This window comes from Lynx rufus, unplaced genomic scaffold (assembly GCF_022079265.1).
Source record: "Lynx rufus isolate CCGP_SWC_20201006 ecotype Redwood Valley unplaced genomic scaffold, mLynRuf1.p SCAF_2, whole genome shotgun sequence".
Lineage (NCBI taxonomy): Eukaryota > Metazoa > Chordata > Mammalia > Carnivora > Felidae > Lynx > Lynx rufus.
In genome coordinates, this window is record NW_025814834.1 from 178058239 (window position 1) to 178083768 (window position 25530).

Sequence of the window (25530 nt, forward strand, 5' to 3'; positions counted from 1 at the left end):
ATGGTGCGTCTGGCCACCCACCTTATATCGTAAAGTACTTTGAAAACGAAGTGCTATATCAATGGTAGGTTTTACTGTACTTATGACGAGTGTGACAGGATGGGTGGGAATATTTCCGAAGTCTGTGAACACCATCTTCAGGGGAGAGGAGCTAACAGGAGTAGTGAGCTGGTCTTAATTCTCCAGTCACAGATGGATTTCTAGGGACTTGTCCAAAACCAGTTGGGGTGGGAGGGAAAGAAGAAGCAATGTGATTACCAAAATGGTTTCTAAACAAATAAAATGTTTTTCAAAGCTTTCCATGAGGCGTCCGCGGGCTCTCAAGTAAGTTCACAGTTGAGTTGATATTACCGTTGTCATTCTGTCAGGCTGTTGCTCTCCATTTGCTCCATTGGCTTGATTTCTGGCCCCTATGCCTGTGTCTGTGTTTTTTATTCTTTGCATCTGTGATTATGTGAAGACGTAGCATAGTGGAGGGAGGGATTCAGAAATGTTTCCTCTTAAACCTCCCCTCCCCACTTTGCTTTTAAGAGACAGAGAGAAATTGGCTCTGCAAAAAATGTGACCATTAGGCCAATGAGTCCTGCCCTTGAATCTTCAATCGAGAAAACAAGACTAGGCTTTCCTCCTAATTGTTTCTACAGCACCAGTCTTTCCCTGGAGGATAAAAGTGATGATCCGTTTTTGCTCTCCAAAGCATAAATCCATCTGAATCTGAGACTGGATTGTATCAATCAGACTTCCTTTTGTTCTTGCGGTGATTTACTTCGGATTAATTCCATTACAAACGTCTGTCTTCTATTCTTTTTCTTTACGTGATTTCGTCTTTCCTCAACCAGTTAAAAAGCCTTCATCAGTTACTGGAGGTCCTACTTGCTCTGTTGGATAAGGATGTCCCAGAAAACTGTAAAAACTGTGCTCAGTACTTTTTCCTATTCAACACTTTTGTACAAAAGGTAAGTGATTTTTTTTTTCTTCTAATATCTTTTCCTTATTTAGCAGATTTTTAGTCTCAAGGGACTTTTTATACATGGGAAAAATTTAAACGGGTCAATATTGGATCTAAATGTAGGGTTTTATGAGCGTTGCTTCCTAAAAATATTTGTGGATTCTGTTACTTGCCAGAATTCTGATACAGGTAGATACAGTTACTCGTTGATAGCAGGGGGTCTGCTTGAAAACTCGTGCCTCCTCACATGTCTGGCAGCCATTGTGAAGCAACGTGAAGTTGTTGAAACTCAGGAGGTTTTTAAATTACATTTTTAACCATATTTTCTGTATGTAAATCATGGCATTTAAAAACTTACCCCTGGGGCACCTGGGTGGCTCAGTCGGTTAAGCGTCCGACCTCGGCTCAGCTCTTGATCTCACGGTTCGTGAGTTCGAGCCCCGCGTCGGGCTCTGTGCTGACGGCTCGGAGCCTGGAGCCTGCTTCGGATTCTGTGTCTCTGTCTCTCTTTGCGCCTCCCCTGCTCATGTTCTGTCTCTGTCTCAAAAATAAGTAAATGTTAAAAAAAAAAACCAAAAACCTCACTGATCCCTTAAAACTTCTCATTTAACTGTGTTTTTAATACAGATTTTTATCTGGAGAGATGTATAACTTGTCATTCTTGATATCTTGTGACAGCAAGGTATTCGGGCTGGCGATCTTCTTCTGAGGCACTCAGCTCTGCGACACATGACCAGCTTTCTCCTCGGGGCCAACCGGCAAAACAATCAGGTAACGCCCTCTACTTTGTGGCCCAGTGTGATGGCCATGGTTTTGTCACCACGTTGTCTCCCTTTGTAGGTGATGAATATATTTCATTTCATAAGAGTCCAGATACTAGCACTATGAAGCCCTTAAAATTCTTCGGAGTTCACTTGTTTTTACGGCCTCCTCAAAGATAATAGTCTCCTCATAGATAATTAGTCTGATAATAACTCATGGAGTTATTTTATGCTTTTGACTAGAATATCCGTCAAAAAGTGTCCTAGGAGGAAAGATGGGCTCTGCCCGGGGGTTTCAAAAGCCTTTAAGAAATAGTGGCATTGGGACCTCCGCTTGCCACCTGGGACTGTGAGCAAGGCGGTTCTGGTGGAGGTTGTAAGTGGGGTGCTGGTCACAAGGGCAGAGTTCAAACGGGAAGTTGAACGGTGATGCACTGAGTGATGCTGTGGATATAACGCTCACGGACAATGAAAGGGAAGTTGCGATAAGTCAGGCTAGTTACAGCAAAAGAGGACTCTCCTGGGGCACCTGGGTAGCTCAGTCGGTTGAGTGTCCGACTCTGGCTCAGGTCATGAGCTCTCGGTCCGTGAGTTCAAGCCCCGCGTCGGGCTCCGTGCTGACAGCTCGGAGCCTGGAGCCTGCTTTGGATTCTGTGTCTCGCTCTCTGTTCCTCCCCCACTCACACTCTGTCTCTCAAAAATGAATAAATATTAAAAAAAAAAAATTAAAAAAAAAAAGAGGACTCTTCTGTGTGGAGTCTCTATATTGCTGTGTTTCTCCCATTATTGTATTTCTTCTGTTTGATAGACTTAACTGTGAAACATGTGAATGTGCACTCACAATGAACACTAGTTACAGAATGCTTATTACGTGCCAGGCACACTAGTTACTTTACACACGATACCTCTGATACGGGTCAGTAAAATAAGCATTCCCCTCCCCGCCCCCCATTCTCAAGCAAGAATCAAAGCTCAGAGAACGTCAGCGAGTCATGTCAGGCCACAGAGCTACAGCGTTGTGGGGCAGAGATTCAGACCCAGCTCTGCTTTCCCTGCTGTGTAACGCATCAGGTAGGAGCGCGTTCCTTTCTCTGTGAGAGGACACAGACTTGCGGGCCAGGCCTCCTCTCGGCCGCGTGTTGTGCCGCCAGTTGCTGTCTCCAGTGTCAAAAACGAGTGCTGCCTCCACAGCGTGTTCCGTGGGCTGATATCATGTTGAAATTTACAGTGGCTTGTTTTACTTCGCGCTGCATCCTCTCAGACTCCATTGATACTGACTGTGATTTAAATAAGATTTAATTTAATTAATAGTGTTACAGAATTCGTATTGTTTTGCTTCTATGGAGCACGTATAATATTGAAAATGTTTTCTTTTTTTCTGGTTTTCATTTCTGTATTTTTTTTTTTTTTAATCTCCATCCAAGTGCGTTAGCATATAGTGCAATAATGATTTCAGGGGTAGATTCCAGTGCCTCATCCCTCACGTATAACACCCAGTGCTCATCCCAGGGTCTTCCTTCAGGCCCCTTACCCATTTAGCCCATCCCCCCACCCCCAGCCCCTCCAGGAAAACATTTTCGCTTTTAGTGTTTCATGTGACCTTCACAACCACGAAGCGGACGGGTATGTTGTCTCTGCTGTTCCACAAAGAGGCCAGGTGCCGTTACGGCAGAGAACTTGCCCCCGTCCAGCAAGCGTGGTGAATGGCACAGGAGGGCCATAGGTCCGGCTCTCCAGCCTCCCGGGTTTTCCCCATCAAACTCAGGTGTAGGAAAATTACCCAGCACTCGAGAAGCGTGCAATACCTGACTTCACGACGTAAATGGAACTGTTTCAGAGCACAATATGTCTACAGGAAAAAGAAATACAGGCTGGCTTAAAACCCATGACTTTTTTTATGCTTTGACTTCTTCCGTCAGACACAGAGAAAGACTTGTGGTTCAAAACATCATGAACCAGCCTGTCCTTTCCCTTCTTTTTCATGGTACTTCTAACCCACACAGTGACGCTCAGTCTGTTTTCACTGTCGACAGATACGTCGGTGGAGTTCAGCACAAGCACGAGAATTTGGGAATCTTCACAATATAGTGGCGTTACTTGTTTTGCATTCAGATGTCTCTTCTCAAAGGAACGTTGGTGAGCTTTAATATATCCTTGATACAGCAGAAGAAAGAAGGCAGAGTGAATTTGTCAGTAATGCACCGAGACTAATAATGTTAGCAATTAAATGAATATTATTCTTGTTTGGCTATTTGATATTTGAGGAACACTTAAATTTTTTTGTTTTAATGCATGTTAAATTTCACCTTATTACTTTGTCACAAGAGAAAGTCATTTATTTGGTGGGGAGGGGTATACAAATATTTTTCAAAAATACTCTAGGATTAGAGGCTAATTCAGAGTTCACTCATTACATTCGTTACTATAATTGGCCCAGCTAATCTAGTGGGGAAAATAGCCAAGTGTGGGTTGCAGTCTCCTAGCTGTGTGAACCTGACCTTTCTGATCCTAGATACAAAATGGAAATATTAAAAGCATAACTCCCCAGGTATAACGAGGATTAATGAAATAAAATGTTAAAGTACTTTGTAAAACTGAAGACGATTCAGACAAGAATTATGTCGTGGACATGTGTTTGGATATAAGAGGCAACAGTTGGTACCTTTCCCGCTTTGTCCCCCAGAACCACTAGTCTGTCCTCATTTAGCGCAGCTGAGACACAAGTCACCTCTGTGCTTAATCCAGTATCCTAAGCTGTGTGTGCACCACGTTTTTATACTGTGCCCGGGCCTTGTCAGGACAGCACCAACAGCAGTGACGATAGTAATACAAGAGGGCAGCTGGAAAGTATTCAGTGTTTTCTGTGTTCTGTGTGCTCTGTACGTGTGAAATCCCCTCAGCAAACCTGTGAGGGATAGTCCCCTTCCACAGACGGGGAACCAGAGCACGGGCAGGCCTCGGAGCTTACACAGGCCTCAGCTGGGAAGTGGCACAGGGGTGGGTATGTGAGCGCAAGCCTCTGATCACCAGCAGGTGTAGTAGGCGTCCCTGTCATCTGACCAGGAAGATCTGATAGAAGTCCCGGGCATCACTCTGATCTGGAAATGCTTCCTGACTCCGGAGGACCACTGGGGAGCGCTCAGATGGTTGTGGGGTAGTTTGTTTCCTTCACTCTGACTCATACACCTAAAAAGACAAGGCTGCCTAATCTGTGAGCTCAGACAGGTTTGTAAAAGAAAGTCAGAGTGTGAGTCCTTGTTTTCTAGCACGTGGGGCAGCTCACCCCTTCCATGTGGGGTGATTCTGCTTAGCATCGATGGTGTTGGCCATTATTAGAGGGCACTTGTTTGAGCAACTAATGTCTCGTCCAGTGTCCCTTCAGAGGGCATTTGAGCATTTTGTTTCATATACAATTTACATTTTACTTCTTTGAAAGATTGTCTTGGGTGGAGTCACTAGGAGTCTGGAGATGTAAGTAGTCGCTCTGACAACTTAGGCAAACGCTGTGAGAAGTAGGTAAACATTTTGTCCTGTCTGCATGCCCGGCTTCCCCACCAGACTGTGAGGGAACAGGCTGTAAGTACTGAGCAGTTGCGTATATGAATCTCAAGAGCATCGCTTCACCTTGTAGATTGTCTGTAAGATAACATCAAGTGAGATGGGTGTGCTTTTTTTGGTCCCCTAAAGCTCCTGGTGTATTTAAACAACGGCCACCTATTAGCATCGCCCCCTCCAGCCCTCTGCTGCCCCTCCATGAGGAAGTAGAAGCCTTGCTGTTCTTGTCTGAAGGGAAGCCTTACCTGTTAGAGGTAAGTTCTTGATCTTCTGGAACCATTTTCTTTTTCATTATTTTCTCTTTGCGGAAACATGCCCTTTGTGATATTTTGCATGTCGCTCCGACGAAGGAGAGTATTGTTAAGAGAAGAAAAGATTCTTTCAAATCAATTTTTCTTCCTGGGTATATGTCAGAAAGAAATGATCCGATGAAGAAAATTTTTATCAGTCCTCTCAGCAAGCGAGGACTGGACCTCCAGGTCCAGCCCAACTAATTTCCCCCCTGCCCCGCCCGGGTCTCAGGAGGAAGTGAACGACGCCATCAGTTACTCAGTTTATTATCTAAAGGTTTTGTTCCCAGTCTTCTGTGTGGGAGACTACATACGGCTCTGGAGCACACGCTTTTGGTAAATCTCAGGACTGTGGGAGTAGGCTGCTCCCAGCCCTTCATCGTGTCACACGCTGTGTGGCCGACCTGCAGCTGGCGTCCTTCCCCTTCCGCCCAGGGCTACCTGCTGCTAAGAATTTAATCTGCCAGACCCTCTTCCGAAACTTGATTTACATGTATGAATCTGTGAGCCGTGTATCATACTGGTGGTTTAATCATGTCAACAGTGCTGTACTCTGTATCTTTTGGTTTCTTTAGCTTAACATTGTTTACTTTAGGGATCTGTCAGTGACTCTCTTAATTTAATGCTGGCGGTGGTGGTGCATTTGGGGCATTTATCTTTGAATAGCCGATGGACGCGACTCCCCTGGGGAAAGAAGGTGTGCACATTTGCACAGATTTTTTTTCCAGACCGACTTAGGCCTCTGGCAGTTAAGAAAGCCTGTTGTGAGGTGATGTTGAAGAGCTTGACCCTGAGTATGTCTATAAGTCAGAAACAACATATTGACAATTAACCCCGCCCTGAGAAAGTTTCCTCCTTTCATACCCTCCCGCTAGGTGATGTTTGCTTTGCGAGAGCTGACGGGCTCGCTCCTGGCGCTCATCGAGATGGTCGTGTACTGCTGCTTCTGTAACGAGCACTTCTCCTTCACCATGCTGCACTTCATTAAGGTAGGGTCTCCGCGAGAGAGCCGGCGCAGGCTGGGGGCCTGCCGCCGAGTCTGTAGGGAAGGGCGCCTTTGCTCCCAGGAAAGATGCCGCTTTCAGCGACTTAGTTGCTGTTTCCAATCAGAAACATACTGTAGGCCCCTTTTTAAAAACTAAAGACTAAAAAGAACCCAGAGTCTTTCCGTTCACTGATAATCACCACGAACCTTCTCTCACCCCAGAGCATGTATTTCTGCGCGTGTATTTTACCGTAATTGGAAGTTTACCGTCTTTACGACTTTGTGTCCTTTTTTCACCTGACGTTATAAGTATTTTCCCACGTTATGAAGTTACCTTCGAGGCCCTTTCATCCTCTCGTCTACCATCATTTACTTAGCCATTCCCTTCCTGGCGATGCACGTTTGCCTTGGGTTCAGTTGTTAAGTACTTAGAATGTACTTCATAGTTAATCATATGCAGTGGTGACCGTTACTATGTAAGATGGGTTTCCAATTCCAGGTCCTTTTCACCAGGCAACATTTTAAAAATCAAAAGTAGGTTTTTCTTACCTCCTGAAGAAGTGATGTAACTCATTAGGAAGCTCTGATCGGTACTGGACTCTTCCAGAGGTTGCACTTAACTGGGCACCACGTGCTGTTCCAGCCATTTACACATGGAACTCTCAAGTGGTCCTATGATGTAAATACTACAACTGTTACCATTTTAGTTGAGGAAGCTGAGGCACAGAGTAAGTAACTTGCCCGGTGTCCCGTAGCTAGTAAGTGGCAAAGTGGGAATCTGAACGTCGGCAGTCTGGCTCCAGGGCTGTGCTCTCAGCCATAGTGCGTACTGCCTTTCTGGGAATTACTAGAAAAACCTTGAAGCCAGCACATATTTTTCTTAGTTTTTAATCTTGAATTTTTTTAATTATACGGATAATGCACGCCTGCGTTTTCTTTGTGAAAAATTAAGACATGTGATAAGGCCAAAGTCCACCAAGCAACCGTGTCCCCTCTCCATCCTACCTCAGGGATCAGTCGTGTCCCCTTCGCTGTGTCCTTTCAGGCCTCTTTTTGTGAATCGTTACCATATATATTGGTTTCTGCTCACAGAATCTCGGCCACCCCTTCTTCCCTTCTTATCTGCACCAGGATTTGTAATAGTGACACCTGTAGGGTTAAGAAGTGGCAGGTGAGCAGTGGATTATGTGTTCAGACTGTTCCTAAAATGTGTTTGCCCTGAGCCTTTTCTGTGGAGACATGTGTCAGAGGTGATTGAGTTCCTCTTACCCTTTACTAATTATACGGCCTCAGGCAGTTTCCTCCTCTGTTAAGTGGGAGGGAAGTATGACTTAACAGAGTGTGACACACGGAATGCCCCCTCAGTACCGGACCTGGCACCCTGAAGGGCAGTGTTGTAACGCAGTGTCCTTCCCCACGGTCCACATGCGTGAGGCTGGTAAGGCGCCCAGCGGAGCGTGAGTTTTACGAACCGTGATCCCTTCACCTAGTGTGCCTTGGCGAGTTTTCTATTCCGTAAGCTGACCTTTCTCACATATATCACTCATAGCATCCTTACCCCAGAGCGTGTGTTCTGGAAAACAGAGTAGGTTATGTGCGAATGAAATAGAAACAGAAATTTGGGCCTGTTTGCTTAAAATTCTCTTTTCCTCTCTGCCTTTCTTCCTCTGTCCTTCCTAATTGCGTAGTGCGGTATCCTAGTCTCGCAGTGTTACAGTCCGTAGAGACTGCTTTAGTCCCAGGCTTAGCCCAGAGAGGACAGCTGGCCCAGGGTCGAGCCGACAGTGGTGGATTTAGAACTGGAGTCCAGCCCTGTTGCTTTTGCCACTCTGATGAGCTTTCCACTGAAGACTCACTGGAATTTTTGTGCTTCTAAAAAATTTTTCAGAACCAGCTAGAAACGGCTCCACCCCATGAGTTGAAGAATACGTTCCAGCTCCTCCATGAGATACTGGTAAGTGAAAAACGTTCTGATTCTCCTGTGCTGTTCACTAGGGTTACCGGTCAGGGCGCTTGGGTGGCTCCATCGGTTGTCCGCCCAACTCTTGATTTCAGCTCAGGTCGTGGTCTCAACGGTTGTGAGATCGAGCCCCATGTCAGGCTCTGTGCTGAGTGTGGAATCTGCCTAAGATACTCTCTCTCTCAGGGCGCCTGGGTGGCTCAGTCAGTTGGGCATCTGACTTCAGCCAGGTCACGATCTCACGGTCCGTGAGTTCGAGCCCCACGTCGGGCTCTGTGCTGACAGCTCAGAGCCTGCAGCCTGCTTCGGATTCTGTGTCTCCCTCTCTCTCTGCCCCTCCCCTGCTCAAGCTCTCTCTCTGTCTCTCTCAAAAGTAAATAAACGTTAAAAAAAAAATTTTTTTTAAAGATTCTCTCTCTCTCTCTCCACCTGCTCCTCTCTCCCTCCCTCTCTCCCTCCCTGCCTCCCTCCTCTCCCTCCTTCCTCCACTCACACTCTCTTTCTAAAATTAAAAAAAAGAAAATAGCTTGTTCTAGTCAGCTTGTGTTTGCAAACAGAAAGTTCGTGTCCTTGTATCGTCTTGTACTCGCTTGGCCCGCACTTAGTGGGTCCTCTTTACCGCAGTCATGTTTCTGTCATTACTGACTGGGAGGCTAGTGGTAAGGAAACTACCTCGTGGGAACTCACAGTGGAGCGAGGGAGCCCGCCAAGTATAGGCAGTGACAGTGCAGAGAGCAAGGAAGTGGTGGCCGGGGGACTGTGCCGAGCACAGATGCCATCTCCTTCAGACCTCAGGATGACCGTCACGTAAATTGCTGCTCTATAGTTCATTCACATCTAAGACCCCGCTGATTGCCCACGTGCTACTAAAATTCCTGCTTACAAGCCACGAAACGGGAATGTAATCCACCGTAGGATGCATTCCAATTCCGGATATGGAGAGGCAGGGGAGAACTCAGCTGTAAGCAGTGAAGTCCATTATTGGTAGAAACTGCACCTCAGCGATGTGGAGGGATTTGCCCAAGGCCACCCTTGAATGGAAGGGACAGAGTCAGGATCTGAGCCAGGCGACCAGCCCCAGAGCCCGTTCTCTCCACCAGCTCATTTGCGGGGCCCGTAAGGAAGTGGCGTCACCAGGAGGAGAGGGAATGAAGTAGGGCTTGGGGAACAAAGCCCAGACCAAATCGTGAAAGGCTCCGGGTACCAACGCATGTGGGCTTTTTTTCCTGTAGGCCCGTGGTTGCACACTGGTAGGCGGGTTCTGCCTATATGCCTATTGTATTTGACCCAGAGTTGTTTTGTTTTGTCATTTCTGGGTTCTGGCCTGTCTTGACAAACCAGGTCATGTGACACACTGGCCCCATTTCCTGGATGCCCCAGTCACCCAGAGCAGTTAGCAGCTTGCCCCGCTCAGATGAGGCATATGCTGTCCAGTGCCCCTCTGTCCTCACTGCTCCTTATTGTCATTCCTAGCCCTCTTGGTTCATTTCCTGCTGTCCTGGCCTGTGTAGACATTTCACTTTGCAACCCCTGCCATCACTGTTGGGCGCCATGGGAAGGCTTTAACAGGGGAGTGATGGGACCTGACTTAGGTCTTAGAAAGGTTCCCCTGGCACTTGTTTTGAAGGACTGACCGAAGAAGGAAGCAGGGTTGGAATTGGAAAACCACACGGGCATGTGTGGCAGTAACCTGAGTGTGAAATAACAAGGTCCAAATGGCAGAGAGACAGGGTAGAGGCAGCAAGGAACAGGTCTTGACGTGTTTGGTGGGAGAGGCAATCAGTAGACCTTGACGACTGGTTGTGGGCCGGCAAGAGCCTAGCCCAGGGCTCGCTAAGCAGATGCAGAGTCCGGGTTTCCGGTAGGTCCCTGAGACTTAGCTTAGGCCTTGGCACAGGGTGGGCATTCAGTAAACATTTCTGAATAAGGAAAGACACCATGGATACCACTTATAAAAAGCCTATCTCTCTGGTCGTTTACCTCCTTTTTAGTCCTAGCACTTTTACAAAACACAGAAGATTGTTGCCCCTCAGGAGAAGGACAGTGTATTGTTGGTCTGTTCAGCAGCAAACCACTTGGCCTACTGCCCTGTGCATAGTTCAACGCCAGGCACAAGAAGGACAGCCACAAGCAGGACACAGATCCAGCCCTTTGCGGCTTGGCATAAACCTCCATGCAGCATGGAGAGACTGTATTGTAGCAAAACTTTCACGTGGTTTTGACAGACAGTTTAGACCCTAAACCTCTTATCCTTGGGATCGTGCAATACACGTCCTTAGAGCCCGCTAGGTTACTATTGACAGCTGTGGATATAGTTGGTAAGAACACATAGACAGGAAGTGAATGGATCTGCAACTCTTCCTGAACTTTTTCATCTTTAGTTTAAAATTTAAGGGGCGCCTGGCTGACTCATTCAGTAGAGCATGTGACTCGATCTTGAGGTCTCAAGAGTTTGAGCCCCATGTTGGGGACTAGGTTGTACTTTAAATAAACAAATAAAATAAAATTTAAGATACTGTTGAGATACATGTCAGTGACACGTTGTTTGCATTGGGTTTTGTTAAGTGAGGAACTAAACCTCTTGAACAGAATTATTTTTAAAAGGCACCAGTGCGTGCCATCGCACAAGTCCCTTCTTTCATTCACCGGCCTTTGTCTCCTTCCTGTCACAGGTCATTGAAGATCCCATACAGGTGGAGCGAGTCAAATTTGTGTTTGAGACAGAAAATGGATTATTAGGTGAGTAGCCTGGCCTTCCTGAGAAACGTCTGTAGCAGACGGGCAGATGGCCTGTTATGGCCGGCCTCCTCCCTGACAGGTCTGCCCCAGGGCTCTTCCCCACGGGGGACCTTGGGGTCCCGTTCCTGGGGCAGATAAGAGTCAGCGATGCTGTGACTTTTTTCAACAGCGAAAGGCTGCTTTCTGATGTCAGAAGTCTTTCATTCTGCTCTGCAGCCACTGGGGAGGGAAAAGGACGTTGTCACGCTCATGAGATAGGATTGTTGTTTTGTTTTTACCTGTGGTATGAATGCACCCAGATTTCTTTTATCTACTTGTAAATTTTTTGTCAGAAGGCTAAAGTGGCTTTAATGAGCTGTTTCTTAGAAAGTGTGGCTAAAAATAGTCCTCTTCAACATCCACCACCCACCTGTATTTCCAGTTAATATGAGTCATTTTGGATTTTGCTCTGTAGCAAGAGATTTAAGACCTCTTATTCCAGAAAAGAAATGCAAGCTAAAAAGCCGTGACATTCAAGGCCACTGAGCGGCACCCAGGCTCCCTGGAACTTCCAGACCATGCGCTCCTCAAGGGCAGGGACCAAGTACTATTTACTTCTACATCCCCAAAGTGCAGAGCAGGAAGTATGTGTTGAACTGAACTAATACCCAAATTTCCATTTATCAAACTGAAAGTGTTGTAACCAGTCTTCTGTCAGTAGCATGGCGGGTAGAAAAGCTCGAAGGTCTGTTGAATAATCAGTAGAAGTTTTAGTTCCTTTTGGCTCTCCTAAAAGTCACACCTCCATCGCCACATAGGTTTCTTGAATGCTATTCAGTGTTTCTGCCCATCAGCATGTGGGGAGTCCTGTCGAATCCGTGCCCCCATGCTGATAGGACGTCCGTCCCCTGTCTGCTGATCAGACCAGCTGGCTGTAAGTGTTCAGAACAAGAGAGTAGTGTTACCGGGACCCGCTTGCAGTGCCCTGCTTTCTTGTCACAATTTCCTGTTCTCTCCACTCAGCTCTGATGCACCACAGTAATCACGTGGACAGCAGTCGCTGCTACCAGTGTGTCAAATTCCTCGTGACTCTTGCTCAAAAGTAAGTATCCACTCAAAACTCAGGGAGGAGACGGTGTGTTCAGTTACAAGCCGTCTGGCCAGGAAAAAAATCTGCCTCGCTGGAGTTCCTAGAGAGCCTGAGTCAGGGCGTGCTTGCTGGGGTGGTTCAGAAACCGGCTCACGTGACCTCGAGGAGAGGTGAAGGGAATGTCCGAAGAGCAGCAGATCTTGCGGAACCCAAGACCAAAGGCTGAACCGGCAGGGCTCGTGCAGGCAAGGCAGGAATCAAGGCGGATTCGGGGACCTTAACCAGAGTCACGCACTCGGGCTTGAGATGGCTTCAGGTCACGTAACACCACTACCACCTCTGTCAGGCGCTGAATCCCCGCTTTCCATCCGGTCTCTCCAGAGACAGAACAGTGTTGTAGCTGCCTCCACGTAGGAGCCCAGGCCCTGTGCTGAGTGCCTTGCCCTACTCTCATTTAATCTTCGCAGCCGCTCCGCGTGGCTGGATACCGCTAGTCCCGCGGGGTGGGCGGTTTAAGCGGCGTGCCTGCGGTCAGAGCGAGGGCTCGAGCACAGGCGATGGGCTTCACGGAACGGTCCTCTTCTCCTTTGCTTAATTGTGGTAAAACACACACAACACAGAAGTTACCATTTCAGCCACCCGTCAGTGTACAAGTCCACGGCGTTCAGTGCGTTCGCGTTGCTGCTCAGCCATTGCTGCGACCCGTCTCCAGAACTTTGTCAGCTTCCCAAACTGAAACTCCGTACCGACTAAACAGTGACTCCCCATTCTCCCTTCCCCTCTTCCCCCAGCAGCCCCCCTTCTACATTCTCTCTCCACGAACCTGACTCCTCTAGGTGCCTTATGTAAGTGGAATCCCGCAGCGTTTGTCCTGTCGTGACTGGCTGAGTTCACCTCGCGTGATGTGCTCAAGGTTCATCCATGTTGTAGCCTGTGCCAGAATCCCCTTCCGTTTTCAAGGCCCAGAATACTCCCCGGTGTGGCTCTACCACGTTTTGTCCACTTGGCGGTCGACAGGCACTCGGAAAACCAAGGTTGTTGGTGTTGGAAGGAACCGTCGTGGTTTGCTGCTTCGGCTCCCCTGGGTAGGCCGTGGGCAAACAAAAAGCCAGAGTGGCTGCGTGGTGACCCGAGGCTACAGAGCACGTTATGCCACGCCACTGGGTCTCCATTTATCTTGCCCCAGATTTTTACCGATTCTTCAGCGTGGGTATTGCCATCCTTGGATTTGTACCCGAATAAGAAATCTCTTGGCCTTACTCTTGCTGCATTTGAGTGTCCTGCACAAATTAAATGAGAGCTCTGGTGAAATAATGGGTGAACGTGCGTTTTCCCAGTGACATAGCATTGTGGACATGAGGGAGATCATCCTGCCACGGTTGTGGGTTCGTTAACCAGGCTCGATACGGGCGGCATGACGTAAGAAGTACTTGCCTAAGTGGCATTTCCAGGTAGTGTTGGGGCCTCATGGTATGTCTGATGCGGGTACGTAGTCCAGATAGCAGTGTCTTCATCTGTGCCTCTCTGTCCCTCCTGGAACCTGCATTGCACACACACAGGATCCCCGTCAGCGCTGCCTTTGACTCTGAGAGGCAGCTTTCTAAGTGGACAAAGAAAACTGCAGAGAGAGGGGGGCTCCGGACCATACCTTAAAATTGGTTTTCCGGGAATTATGACTCGCATCACAAAAGTGTAAAGACTGGCTTTGATTCTTTCGAGAATCATTTCTATAGTTAGCTGTACAGTGTGTCGTGGGGTTTTCGTGTTTATTTTTGAGTTTCCGTCTTTGAATTGTAATAGGACTGAGTGGATGAACTGGTGTAGGTCAGAGACCTTTCGCTACACGTTTACCTTTTGCCTTTTGAAGTTTATACATATGAATGTATCTGAACCAAAAGCAAGTAAAAAACTCTAGAAAGACAACTGAACTTTAGCAAAAGTAGCATTTGTGTATCAAAATCAAAGGGGATGAAACAAGTATATTTGCAAAGAAAGCATTTGGCTGATAGAATTCCCCAATCACCAGGTGTCCTGCTGCTAAGGAATACTTCAAGGAGAATTCCCACCACTGGAGTTGGGCTGTACAATGGCTACAGAAGAAGGTAATTGCATTTTGAACTTTTCTGGCTATCACGTAGGAATCAGTAAGAGCACATCTTTTTTGTTTGTTTATTTTTGAGAGAGACAGAGAGTGTGAGCAGGGGAGGGGCAGAGAGAGAGAGGGAGACCCAGAAGCTGAAACAGGCTCCAGGCTCTGAGCTGTCCGCACAGAGCCCAACGCGGGGCTCGAACTCATGGACCGTGAGATCACGACCTGAGCCGAAGTCGGACGCTCAACCGACTGAGCCCCCCCAGGCGCCCCAAGAGCACTTCTTACCAGGAAAAACCTCTTCATTTGGAGACTGGCCTCAACGTTTGGTCAGACTTCAAACTTTTTTCAGTACAGCTGATACCTATCATGACACATTAAGTTTGCGTCTTAACACAGCATCTTAACTGTATAGGTAAGAGAGCAGGTGATTACGTAAGATGTAGGATCTCACTGAGGTCTTGCGAGGGGACGTGAACCCCTCCAAGAAAGCATCTCCTGGTGTGTTAGACCTGGGTGGGTCTGTGTGCTGTGTTAATGCTTTTTATATTCAGATATCTAATGGTGGAAATTGTGGACTCCCGTGGGCTTGTCTCTGATGGCGTCTTTGACTTTCCGTCTCAGATGTCAGAACATTATTGGACTCCACAGAGTAACGTCTCTAATGAAACATCAACTGGAAAAACCTTCCAGCGAACGATTTCAGCTCAGGTGAGGCCTCTCTTTTGGTTTTGTGTGGCTTGAAATCCCACAGATAGGATTTGTAGTGTGTTTCACACTAAACATCGTAGTGCGTTTAGCGTGTGCCACAGCCTCGGAGCGACGAGAGGTGTGGGTGGCGAATGAGAAAGGACCGAAGAAGGGAGTTTCTGTGAAGAGACAGCTTGTGTGGCCGGCAAATTCTGTGCCAGAGGAAAAGTGGTGGTGGCCGCAGGGGTGGGGGGCGCCCTGGCTGCTGCCGCGAAGGTAGCCCCTGGGGGTCAAGTGACGGGGAGTCTTTCTGGTGGCACCGCACACCCTGACTCCCTCCTCTTGTGTTCACGTCTCTCACAGGACACCCTGGCGTATGCCACAGCTCTGCTGAATGAGAAAGAGCAGTCCGGGAGCAGTAACGGCTCGGAGAGCAGTCCCGCGAACGAGAATGGGGAGAGGCATTTACAACAGGTACGGCTATGGCCCGCGGCCCAGGGGAAGGGGCACCGCGCCCGCTGTGAAGCTTTCCAGAAAGAATTTCCATAATCAAGACCAAAGGAGACCCCAGCTCCGTCCTCTAGCGATGCTGTCGGCGGGGGGTGGGGTGGGGGGGGTGGGCCTCGCCGGCACTGCACTCACAAGGCAGAACAGCAGCAGCAGGGAGGGGACCGCAGTGCTTGGGGCTCAGTGCGCGCTGGCCCGGGTGACCACCTCCAAGATGGTCCTCGTACAGCCGGGCCGCAGACGCCTTCGTTCCAGCTGGCTCACCGCACTCTGCCGGCTTGCCACAAGTCCCCCCCCCCCCCCCCCCCCCACCTGTCGCTTTCACCAGCCTCCCCAGAAACACGGACCCTTGAAAGGAAGGGCCATCGAAACACCTACTTGTCAGGGGAGTCAAAGGATAATTTTAAGCTTATTAAAAAAAAAAAGAAAAAGAAAAAAAGAACACTTTCAATACGGGTCGCTCTGGTAGAAAAAGGAATGAAACATTGCTGGCGCGCTCACCGATGAAGCAGCCGTGAATGTCCTGCCGAGCGTCGCGTCTTCCCTCGGCCTGTATCACCTTGCGCCAGGGTGGTCTCCTCCGTGGTCCCGCCACAGTGCTTGGCACAGAGGGCTCATTAAACGAATCCTGTTGATGTTGTGTGTGCCATTGTTTTCTAACCTTTCAAATTCTCACAACAGCCTCTTGAGGTCCCTGTTACCCTGACTTCACAGAAGGGACACGGATGCCCAGCACGGTGATGTGGTGTGACCCAGCAGTTGCCCTCGTCACCTACTCTGTTTGCAGAGAAGATCAAAGCTGTGGGACGAGAGGTCTCGCGGCTGCCAGGCTCACAGGCCCCAGGAGCATGTGTCCCCGCACGCGTGTACCCGCACCCTCGCCCACCTGGAACCTCTCCCTCTCCGCACGTCCCTTCCAGCAGTGTTTTGACACACCCTGTTCTCTCCTGTTCTTCAAAAACGACTCTCTGCCCTCTCTTCCTCTTCCCTCTTTCCCCGTTTGCACAGTCAGACTTCTCCAAGAATTGTCAGAACTTACAGTTCTTCTCTCTTGCTCCTCCTGGGACCTCTTCCAGGCTGACCCCCTGCCTAGTGGCTGGCTCACCACTAGGCAGGGGTGACAGGTGGCCTCCACGTGTCAGGCCTGGTCGTAGTGGAGCACACAGCAGCATGGGACCTTGCCGGCCGCTCCTCGCCTCTGGACACAGTCTCCCCTGGGGCCTCCACGGTGCCCCACCCTCCTGGCTTTCCTCCAACCCCTCCGCCTGTTCTCTCTCCGTCTCCATGGCTGTGATTCTCCTGGGTGCCAGCCGGGGCCATCCAGCTCCTTCCCTCAAAGGCCTCTCACGGCCAACATGCCTGATGCCTCCGCCCACCCCAGCGAGGGCTGGCCTTCCTTGGTGTCCTTATTAGAAACAGCGCCCTGTGTAGCAGGTGTCTTTCTGGACGTTCCTTCGCACGCTGCCGTCCGTTCACCGATTCTGCCAGGTTGCCCCCTTAAACATCTCCCGTGCGTCTCTTCATCCTCATAAGGACTGGAGTGTCCTTGGTCTCTGAGGATGCCCTGCAGCACTCTTCCTTCCCTCAATGGGTCTCCACTGCTGTTAGGATAAAAGGCAGAATGCTCAGCACAGGCCTGCTAGGCTTGGCCCCTGCCTACCTCTCTCCTCTCGTGTTCTGCGTTCTGGATGCTGATGGCCTTCTCGGAGTTGATCAGATACCCTCTTTCCTCTTGCGTGGGGCTTCCCCCACTCACCCCTAACTCCCACTCGGCTTATGTGTCACTTTGCAGAGACTGCCTGCCCGTTCCCCACCCAACCCCCACCCACATCAGCCCCAACACACGACAGACATGCAGAACTTGGTTCGCATATCGGCCGAAGGCCGCACGGCTGGTGACAGAAACGGAATTCAGCGGTGAGCCAGAAGCTTCCTGGTCTTCGGCAGGCGGTGCAACACAGTGCTGGGGACGCAGCGGTTCACGTGGCTTGCCCGAGCGCGGCCTGCATTGTTGTATAGGAACATGATGACCTGAGGGCTCAGTGACCACAGAGAGCATAGAAATGAGAGTTTTGCACAATCAGGAACTGTCAAACACAGGGTGTTATACAGTTAGGTTTTTATTTCCCGTTGATCAAACGTGAAGCTGTTGAATGCGGACATTACCGAACACAAATAAAAGCTTCGGTGTTGAGAAGCTTTTCTCTAACTTGACCGTGCATGAACTTAACCTCCTTCTCTTATTCGAAGGGTTCAGAGTCACCCATGATGATTGGCGAGTTGAGAAGCGACCTGGACGACGTCGACCCCTAGAGGAACAGCATGCCCAGCGTGCGGTGAGGAGTCACAGCTCCAGCACTGGGTGTTCAGCGCCCTCTCAAAATCCAGTTCTCACCCTTGAGCCCTTTAGAAGAGCCCGAAGCTCGGACTAGGAGAGCCTGCCGTGATCCCAGAGGAGCGTGTGTTTTTAAAGAAGGCACTCTTGGCCCCTGGAGAAGGTTCAGGAGCTGTTTGGCAGTGGGAGGAGGCCTTCCTCCGGATCACCTGTCCCGGGGCACAGTCCAAATGTGGATTCACAGTTCTGTGGAAATTCTAGGAAATAAAGCCGCTGGCAGACTTTTTCGTTTCACAAACATACAAGAGTGAATGAGGGTAAAGCCGTTGCTTTCTCTTTGATGCTACAACAGAAGTTCCTTTGGATTTTATATTAAAAAAAAAAAAAAAGCAAGCTGCCTTTAGATAGGCGGGGGCAAATTTTTAATCTTGCAGTAACATTGAATAGGAATATCCAATTTAAAATGATGTAAAGATAGGTAATAAAATTCCTTTCCATTGTAAAATAGTAGTTGAGGAACTCCGTTTACACAGACCTTTGTATTTAATATGTCTCCCTGTTTGTATAGAATCTCAGGCGGGTCAGGATCAGAGGCCTAGGCATGAAGTTGGACCGTGATGAAATGTTACCAGGATCAAAAATTGGGAAATTTATTATGCTCTTTATTAAGGTATTTTTCTGATATGATTCAGGTTGAAAAGAGCAATTAAAAAAAAAGTGTTCTTCAGAAGTACAGGGTTCATTCTTTGATATCAATCACTAAGGAAGTTGTGGCATTTTTCCCCAAATTTTGAAAACCGCAAAATAAAAAGCACTTTAAATTATAACCTTACGGAGTTTGACTTCATAAAATCACCTTTCTAATGCTTGGAGACATATTGAATAAACTGTAGTCTTAAATCACGTGATCTGCAATCATTTGCTTTTGCTTAAAACATAATTATCGAGACCCTTTGGCGCTGGTTGTGTATGAAGTTAAATATTTGAGTTGAGAAACACTGCTCTGTGAGTTGTAGTAATTTGAACGGGGAGAAGGAATTTGAGACCTTGTTTCTCTGCAACATGACTAGCAAACAGTGAAAAGATCGGGACAAGATTTACTTTCCCAGAAATAAGCATGAAGTAATTGAACAACTGGCCACTTCGTCGGTATTTCCCAATTCTAGCACCATTCACTCCTTTCAGATTTGGATCCCAGAGGGGAGAAGGGATATGCCAACGTACTTCATATATTTTGTGCATTTTGTATTTTGAGTCACATTTTACCTTTAGTTATGTGCTCTGCCTTGTTTTCAACTCACCGCGCACAGAACTAGGGAAGCTTAGGAAGTGCCAGGTTGCCCCTGTCGGTTAGATTTGCCAAGTCAAAGAGGCGTGGCCAGCCCCAAAGTGCCTTTTTGGCGGCTTTCCAGTTGTGTGGACACGTGACAGGACAGCTCTTCACTGCTGTGCACCTCGGCACCCGGCCCCGTCACTACTGAGCGCTGAGGTGACTGTGCAGCCGGCCGCAGCCGTACGGTACCTGTGTCTACAGCCCGCCGCAGGCCAGTGGCGGCCATTATCAAGGACACTGTGCAGAGGGAGGCCGCCTTTAAGAGCAGAACTGCACCCTCGGAGAATTGGTCAGAAGCAGTTGGCAAATTGTCTATGGTTCTGCCGTCCTTGGGAATTCAGACGTGAGGTTTTAAAATCAATTCTGAGAACACGGATACTTCCCTGTCCTACTGTTTTCCCTACCCCACCCTCAACCTTCTCTCCGCCCCCATCCTCACACAACGATTGCGTAGGACATGACCTTGAAATGCCGGTGATGATCTGTGTTGGGATATCATCGCTGGCAACTGCACTCTCAGGAGCCCAAATTCAGGAGTGAAATTGCCACTTCTAGTCCCTTATTTCCTATGGAAACAACACCCCCCGCCACCCCCAGGACCTGCTGTCCTCACCGTAAGGCTTCATCAGGATCGCCCGTCACTGTTGTGTGTCATACGCGCTGGTTAAGTTTGTGTCATCGCTGCAGTGGACATCACTTCCTCTTTGCCGGGAACCACTTGATTTCCAACGGCTGCAGTCTGCAAACCTGCTGATGACTTTTTTTTTAATGTACAACAAAGTGACAATTACGACAGGCTTACCTTGGAAGAGTTGTCATTTTTACTGCCAATTTTTTGGACGAAGATGTTTTTATAAATCTTTCAAAATGGTCTGCACATCGAATAGGAATTGCACAACTAACTCAATGCTGTGTGTTCTCAAGAAGCTCCCTTGGTGAGGCCCTCCGGAGGGTGCCCGCTCTGCCCCGTAGAGGCGTCTGGGAAGGAAAACCAACGAGCAGCCCAGCAGGTATCTTGCCCATGACTTCTCCTGGAGCGCTCACACGGTCACTGGCACTAGAAGCAATTGTAGGACCTAGGGCATCGTGTCCTCGGACTCACCCTATCTTGCCCCACCCTCCCTGCTAACATTGAGGCGTGTGCAGTTACCTTCTGAGCTTGGAACAAGCAGACTGGAATTTTCCTCTGCTACCTCTTGTGTACAAAATCTTGTTTATAAAATTTCAAAAGGAAGTAGGTAAACTAGGGAAGAATCGTAATCCTAAATTTGGATCATGAGTGGCAGAGTTCTTAGCTTCTAAGGGTATAAAATAAATTTTTCAAAAATGTAGAGCTGGAGTCTCGCCGACCTTTTTCTGCACGGTGCGGGGAGGGGTGCCCTGGGCCTGTGGCCTGGGGTTGCTCTTGGAACTTTGCACTGATGACGTGAATAAGGCCCCCCCCCTTTAACGATGAGAGGTGACGGGTCTTCTGAGCCTTGTGTGGTTCTCTCCTCTGGATAGCCTGATCATTTTAGGGTTCATTTGCCAAACTCAGGCTGATGGCCTACGGACGTCTCCCCTGTAGCTTTTAGGCCTGCCAAGCGGTCCCAGCATAAATCACGTCCCTGGTCCAGGTGGGCTTCTCGCTAGACCCCAGGGGTCTCCGTCTCACTCCTGATGTCCTGTGCGTGTGCACGTGGCTCCCCCTCCCCTGGGATGTTCGCTGCTCCACACTTGGCTCTTCCGTGGGCGCACACCCACTCCCCACACGCAGTGTCAGCCTACGCAAGACCCAAGGCGCTCCCTTCCCTCGGTCCTGGAGTGGCCACAGCGTGGAGACCTACCGAACCCACCCCTGGCCCCGCGCCCCCTTGGGCGAGGGAGGGGAGGTCCATCTCTGCATAGCAGGGCGAGGTGCCTGTGGGCAGAGACCATTCCTCCCCGGCAGGCAGGCTGTTTGCATCCGGCAGTAGTTAAACACCTTCCGTGATGCGCAATGGTCAGAAAATGCAGTCTGGGAGGATTTTTGTTTTGCAGGCAGATTCCCCTATCATCTATGATATGGGCTGCTTAGAGGTAGGCCTCGCTTAAGACCGCTGCCCTCCCCAACCTCACAGAGGCTGGGAATCAGGAATGCCACAGGGGCACCAGTTCCCAAAGGGGGCGCCCAGCCGCCTAGGGGACTCAGGGAAGGCAGATTTTATCCTACGACAGGCATATGTGCTCATGACTAACTCAGCCATTCCACGGACTCATCAAGTGCCTTGTATAAACAGGGCATCATCCTGGACAGTCAAACTCAGACAAGGGTCCTGACCAAGCTGTTTTTATTTTACAAGTCGCCATATAATAAAAAGGCCATAAAACCCAGAATAAATTTCTTCGAGTTATAAAAGCGAAACGGAGGTCTAGAAAAGCTTTCTGTAGAAAGACAGTAGGGACAGCTGTTTACAAACAGACCAAATAGAGGAATCTTGCTTGTTTGGGTGGGGGTGGGGGTGGGGGAGTTGAGGGGAGCTGCCTTTCCCCCCCACCCCTCAGAAGCCCCTCTCCCCCCACCCCCGGTCACAGTGAACCTGCCAGCACCATTCACCCAGCGCTCTTTCCCGCCTCAGGTCTGAGTGCTCCTTGGGATCCTCACAAGGTTACTACAAAGATGGGGTGCCCAACCTGTGCAGTAAAAAAAGGCTTGGCTTTACAGCCAGATCTGGTTTACGTCCGGGCCCTACCTCACTTCCTGGCCGCCCACCCCCCCTCTGGTTCCCAGTTTCTTCTTCCCCGAAGTGTGGGTGGCCGTGTGCCCCACACAGGGTATGAGCGAGGGCTGGGTGAGATGGGGTGTGGGCCCCGCGGCCTCCTGTGCAAACTGCAAAGTCCGCGCTGGGGGATGCCTCCTGCAGGCCATGCTGGGCGCATGGCCACCGCCACACCCGCGCGGGAAGAGGGCTGCTGGGAGAAACAAAGGCCCCGGGCGCCCCTCAAACACCTGGGACGGTCTCCTGCCTCTGGCTGGGTCTCTGGCACCGTTGCCGGTGGCTCAGGGGCGGGTACGTAGACCTAGGAATATCACCAACAGAAGCGTCTCCCCGGGTGAGCCCTAGTGGCGGGACTGGGGGACCCCGCAGGCCACCCAGCTGATGAAGATGCCTCTACCGAAGGAGCGAGGACCTGAAACAAGGTATCCCGGCGGCCGACCCATGGTTCGTTCTGGCCTCAAATGTCCTCATCTATCCCATGGGTAGAATAGACCCTGCCTTTGTCCCAGGGCTGTTCTGAAACCCTGGGAGAATGTGGGTGGAGAAGCACGTCGGACTTTAGGAAACAGGGGCCAGACCTGGGGAAGCACCGCCCTGTCAGCGCCTATCCAGCCTGCACCCCCATAGGTGCGGGAAACTGATCGGTTAATCAGGGAGCCCACGGGCTTCTCCAAAGCAGGCAGGTGAGGAGCCATCTCCCTGTTTCACACTCACTGCCCCTTCCAGCCCTCAAGTGTCCCCTGCCCACCCGTGGGAGGATGATCACCTCCTTCACGGAGCCCTCGGGGTCGTTCTGCCCACCTGTGTGGGCGCCCGGGAGCTGAGCGCAACTTGACCTGCATAAATAGCGGAAGGGCCGGCACCTGCACCCTGCTCACCGGCCTTCCACTTAGCACAGGGCGATCGAGGCTGAGCGGTCACGTTCTCCCGGGCAGGGAGCCCACGTCCCCCCAAGTGCCAGCGCCACAGCTCCAGGAAGCTAGAAGTGTCCCCTGCCCCTTGGGGCCCAGGCTGAGGGGGGGGGGGGGGAAGAAGGGGGAAGGAGGAACCATCTCAAAGCTCAGCCAAGGCCTGGGACCACGGCTCCAGGCCTGGGCGGGGAGGCACTGGGACCCCTGGGACGCCTGCCCCTGCCCGGCAAAGACCAGCTTCGGCCAGTGGCCTCCTCACCGGCTCACCTCCTGCACCAACTCTTGGCTCCTCACCACACGGGTGTTGTTCCCTTCGTAGGTCCCCAGGATGTGGGAGGCCCGGGGTGGGGGAGGACGCCACAGCCAGTCAGCATCCAGCCTGCCTCGCAGGCCATGGTGACCTGCCAGGGCCCAGGGACAAAAGCAAACGCGTGTCCAGCAGCAGCACACGAGGAACCAGGCCTGCAGAGCACGGGTCCACCACGCCAATAGCAAGCTCGCGTCCCCAGCCCTACGCCTCCTCCGGCCTTCCCTCTCCCAGTCAGCAGCAACGCCATCTGCCCAGGGGTCCCCGCAGCCCTCCCCGCACATCCAGCCCATCCAGTCTGCGGGCTCCTCCCTCAGGCTCCAGTGTGCTCCACACCCCGACCCTGCACAGAGGCCCCACTCCTCGGTCTGGACAGTCACAGTGGGTGTCCGTTTGTCTACAGCTGGTCCCCCTGCTCCTGCCCTGTCCCCTGAAGTCTTCCCCGCGGCCAGAATGAACCTGTGCCAACCCGGCTCAGACACCCCATTTCTCTGAGCACACCCACACCCCGGGCTCAGAACCCTGAGGGGCTCCCAGCTCATTCAGGCAAAATCCAAAGCCCTCAGGCCCCATCTGACCTTGTCCTGTCCCCTCTCTGGTCCCCCTGACTCACTGGGTTCCCATCCCACGGGCCTCCTGTCTGCTCCTGTTGCCCCCCAGGCAGACTCCCCGTGTGAGAGTCTTCACCCTGGCTGTTCCCACTGGTGGAACGCTGTTCCATACAATGTCCTCCACCTTCTGAGTGAGGCCTCTCTGAAACAACGCCCCCACCCGACATTCCCTCCCCTGCTTGCTTCTCCTCCATAGCACCTTTTAAGTGCTCTGTATTACGTTTTTGTTTACCGCCCTTCTCCCCCACGGAAATGGACACCCCAGGAAAGAAGGGCTAGTTGGGTCTGCATACCCAGCGCCCGGACAGTGCTGGGAACGCTGCAGTCCTTGCTCAATACAGGCTGAGCAATGGACCTGAGACAGTCCCTGCCCTCCAGAAATGCGTCATCCAGACCTCACACTCAGAGTCTTGTGCTTTTATCAGCCTCTTCGGAGTGCATTTTAAGAGCAGACACCCCAGGGCTTCCCATTAAGAAGCTCCCGGTGGCTTTTTAAAGGGAAGAGAGGAGACAGCTGTTGATTGCTGTCTGAAGGCCTGTGCGGGCAGGCCTCGGGCCCCAGGCTGTGTGCGCTAGCTCTCTCTCTCTCTCTCTCTCTCTCTCTGTCTCTCTCTCTCTCTCTCCTTGCTTGCCTTGCTGGCCACTCCTCCACCTTCAGCACTCAGCTCATATGTCCCCTCCTCCGGGTCACAGCAGAGTCCTCTCTGTCCCCAGAATCCAGTGGGGCTCCTGGCCCTGAGTAGCGTCCCAGCAGACTTGTTAAATGGATTAATCAAGGAAACGCAGGAGTACTGCGTTTTGTTAGGCAGCACTTACGCATATTCTCTGCAGGGGGAGCCACGTGCCCAGATTGCAAGGCTCCCTAATAGGGACAAAAGCACAAACTGGCCCAGCTACACATGCGCGCACACGCACGCGCACACACGCAAACACACACACGCACGCACACACACACACACACACACACACACACACACGCAGTTCACAGTGGGCCCTGGGGTCACAGGTGCCCGTAGCTGGGTCAGTGCAGAGCCTTAGCTGGAGGTTCTCTGTCACCTCTATTTTCTCACTGAAATAGGAAGCAGGGCGCCAGCTGGAAGGCAGAATGGGGGAGAAGGTTTGGAGGTTTGAGGGGAAAGAAGGTCCGAGGTCGTCCTCCCGGGGCAAGGCACATCTCGCAGGGCTTAGGGGCGTGGGCTCCGGGGCAGGGCCATTCAATCTCCTCCGTGCTTCTGTGAAATGAAACAGAAAATGAAATAAGAGGGGACGGGTGAAGGGCTAGAATGCGTGGGTTTCGGGGGCAACCTCAAGGGCCCCCTGGAGGTCCGAGGCTGATCATTCAGGGAGGCCACAAAGCGTGCACGTGTCCTTGCGGCGTTCGGCCACAGGGTTGCGGGGGGCAGAGCTCATGAACAGCTGGGCGGAAGCAGAGCTGGGTTTTCGCCCACCGAGTACGGTACCTAGCGGGGCAAGGGCGCGGAGGGGGTGCGCTGGGGGTGGATGGAAGGCTGGCCCGGGAAGTTCCGGCTGGGTAGCAGGGAGACAGGTGAGGAGGCGAGAGGGAGCCAGACGTGAAGAGTTAGTTGGAGGCATCAGAGGGAGGTAGGTGCGGTGGGTGTGGGGGAAAGCGGGAGCTGGGAGTGAGCAAGAAAAAGAGAAAGTGGTGACCGGGAAAGGGGGGTGTCCGACACCTAAGCTCTG

General features: G+C 50.8%; 1 protein-coding gene across 1 annotated transcript in view; it reads left to right on the forward strand.

Moving 5' to 3' along the window:
- The window catches only part of USP24 (ubiquitin specific peptidase 24), a 140406-nt gene extending 119813 nt beyond the window's left edge, over positions 1–20593 (forward strand). The window contains exons 57-68 of the mRNA XM_047085710.1: positions 840–956; positions 1628–1720; positions 3744–3846; positions 5398–5519; positions 6431–6544; positions 8429–8494; positions 11173–11239; positions 12242–12320; positions 14335–14410; positions 15022–15108; positions 15451–15561; positions 17845–20593. Of these exons, the coding sequence (XP_046941666.1) occupies positions 840–956; positions 1628–1720; positions 3744–3846; positions 5398–5519; positions 6431–6544; positions 8429–8494; positions 11173–11239; positions 12242–12320; positions 14335–14410; positions 15022–15108; positions 15451–15561; positions 17845–17907 (1098 nt within the window). The 3' untranslated portion in view covers positions 17908–20593. The remainder of the gene's footprint in view (positions 1–839; positions 957–1627; positions 1721–3743; positions 3847–5397; positions 5520–6430; positions 6545–8428; positions 8495–11172; positions 11240–12241; positions 12321–14334; positions 14411–15021; positions 15109–15450; positions 15562–17844) is intronic.
- The last annotated feature ends 4937 nt before the right edge of the window (positions 20594–25530 follow it).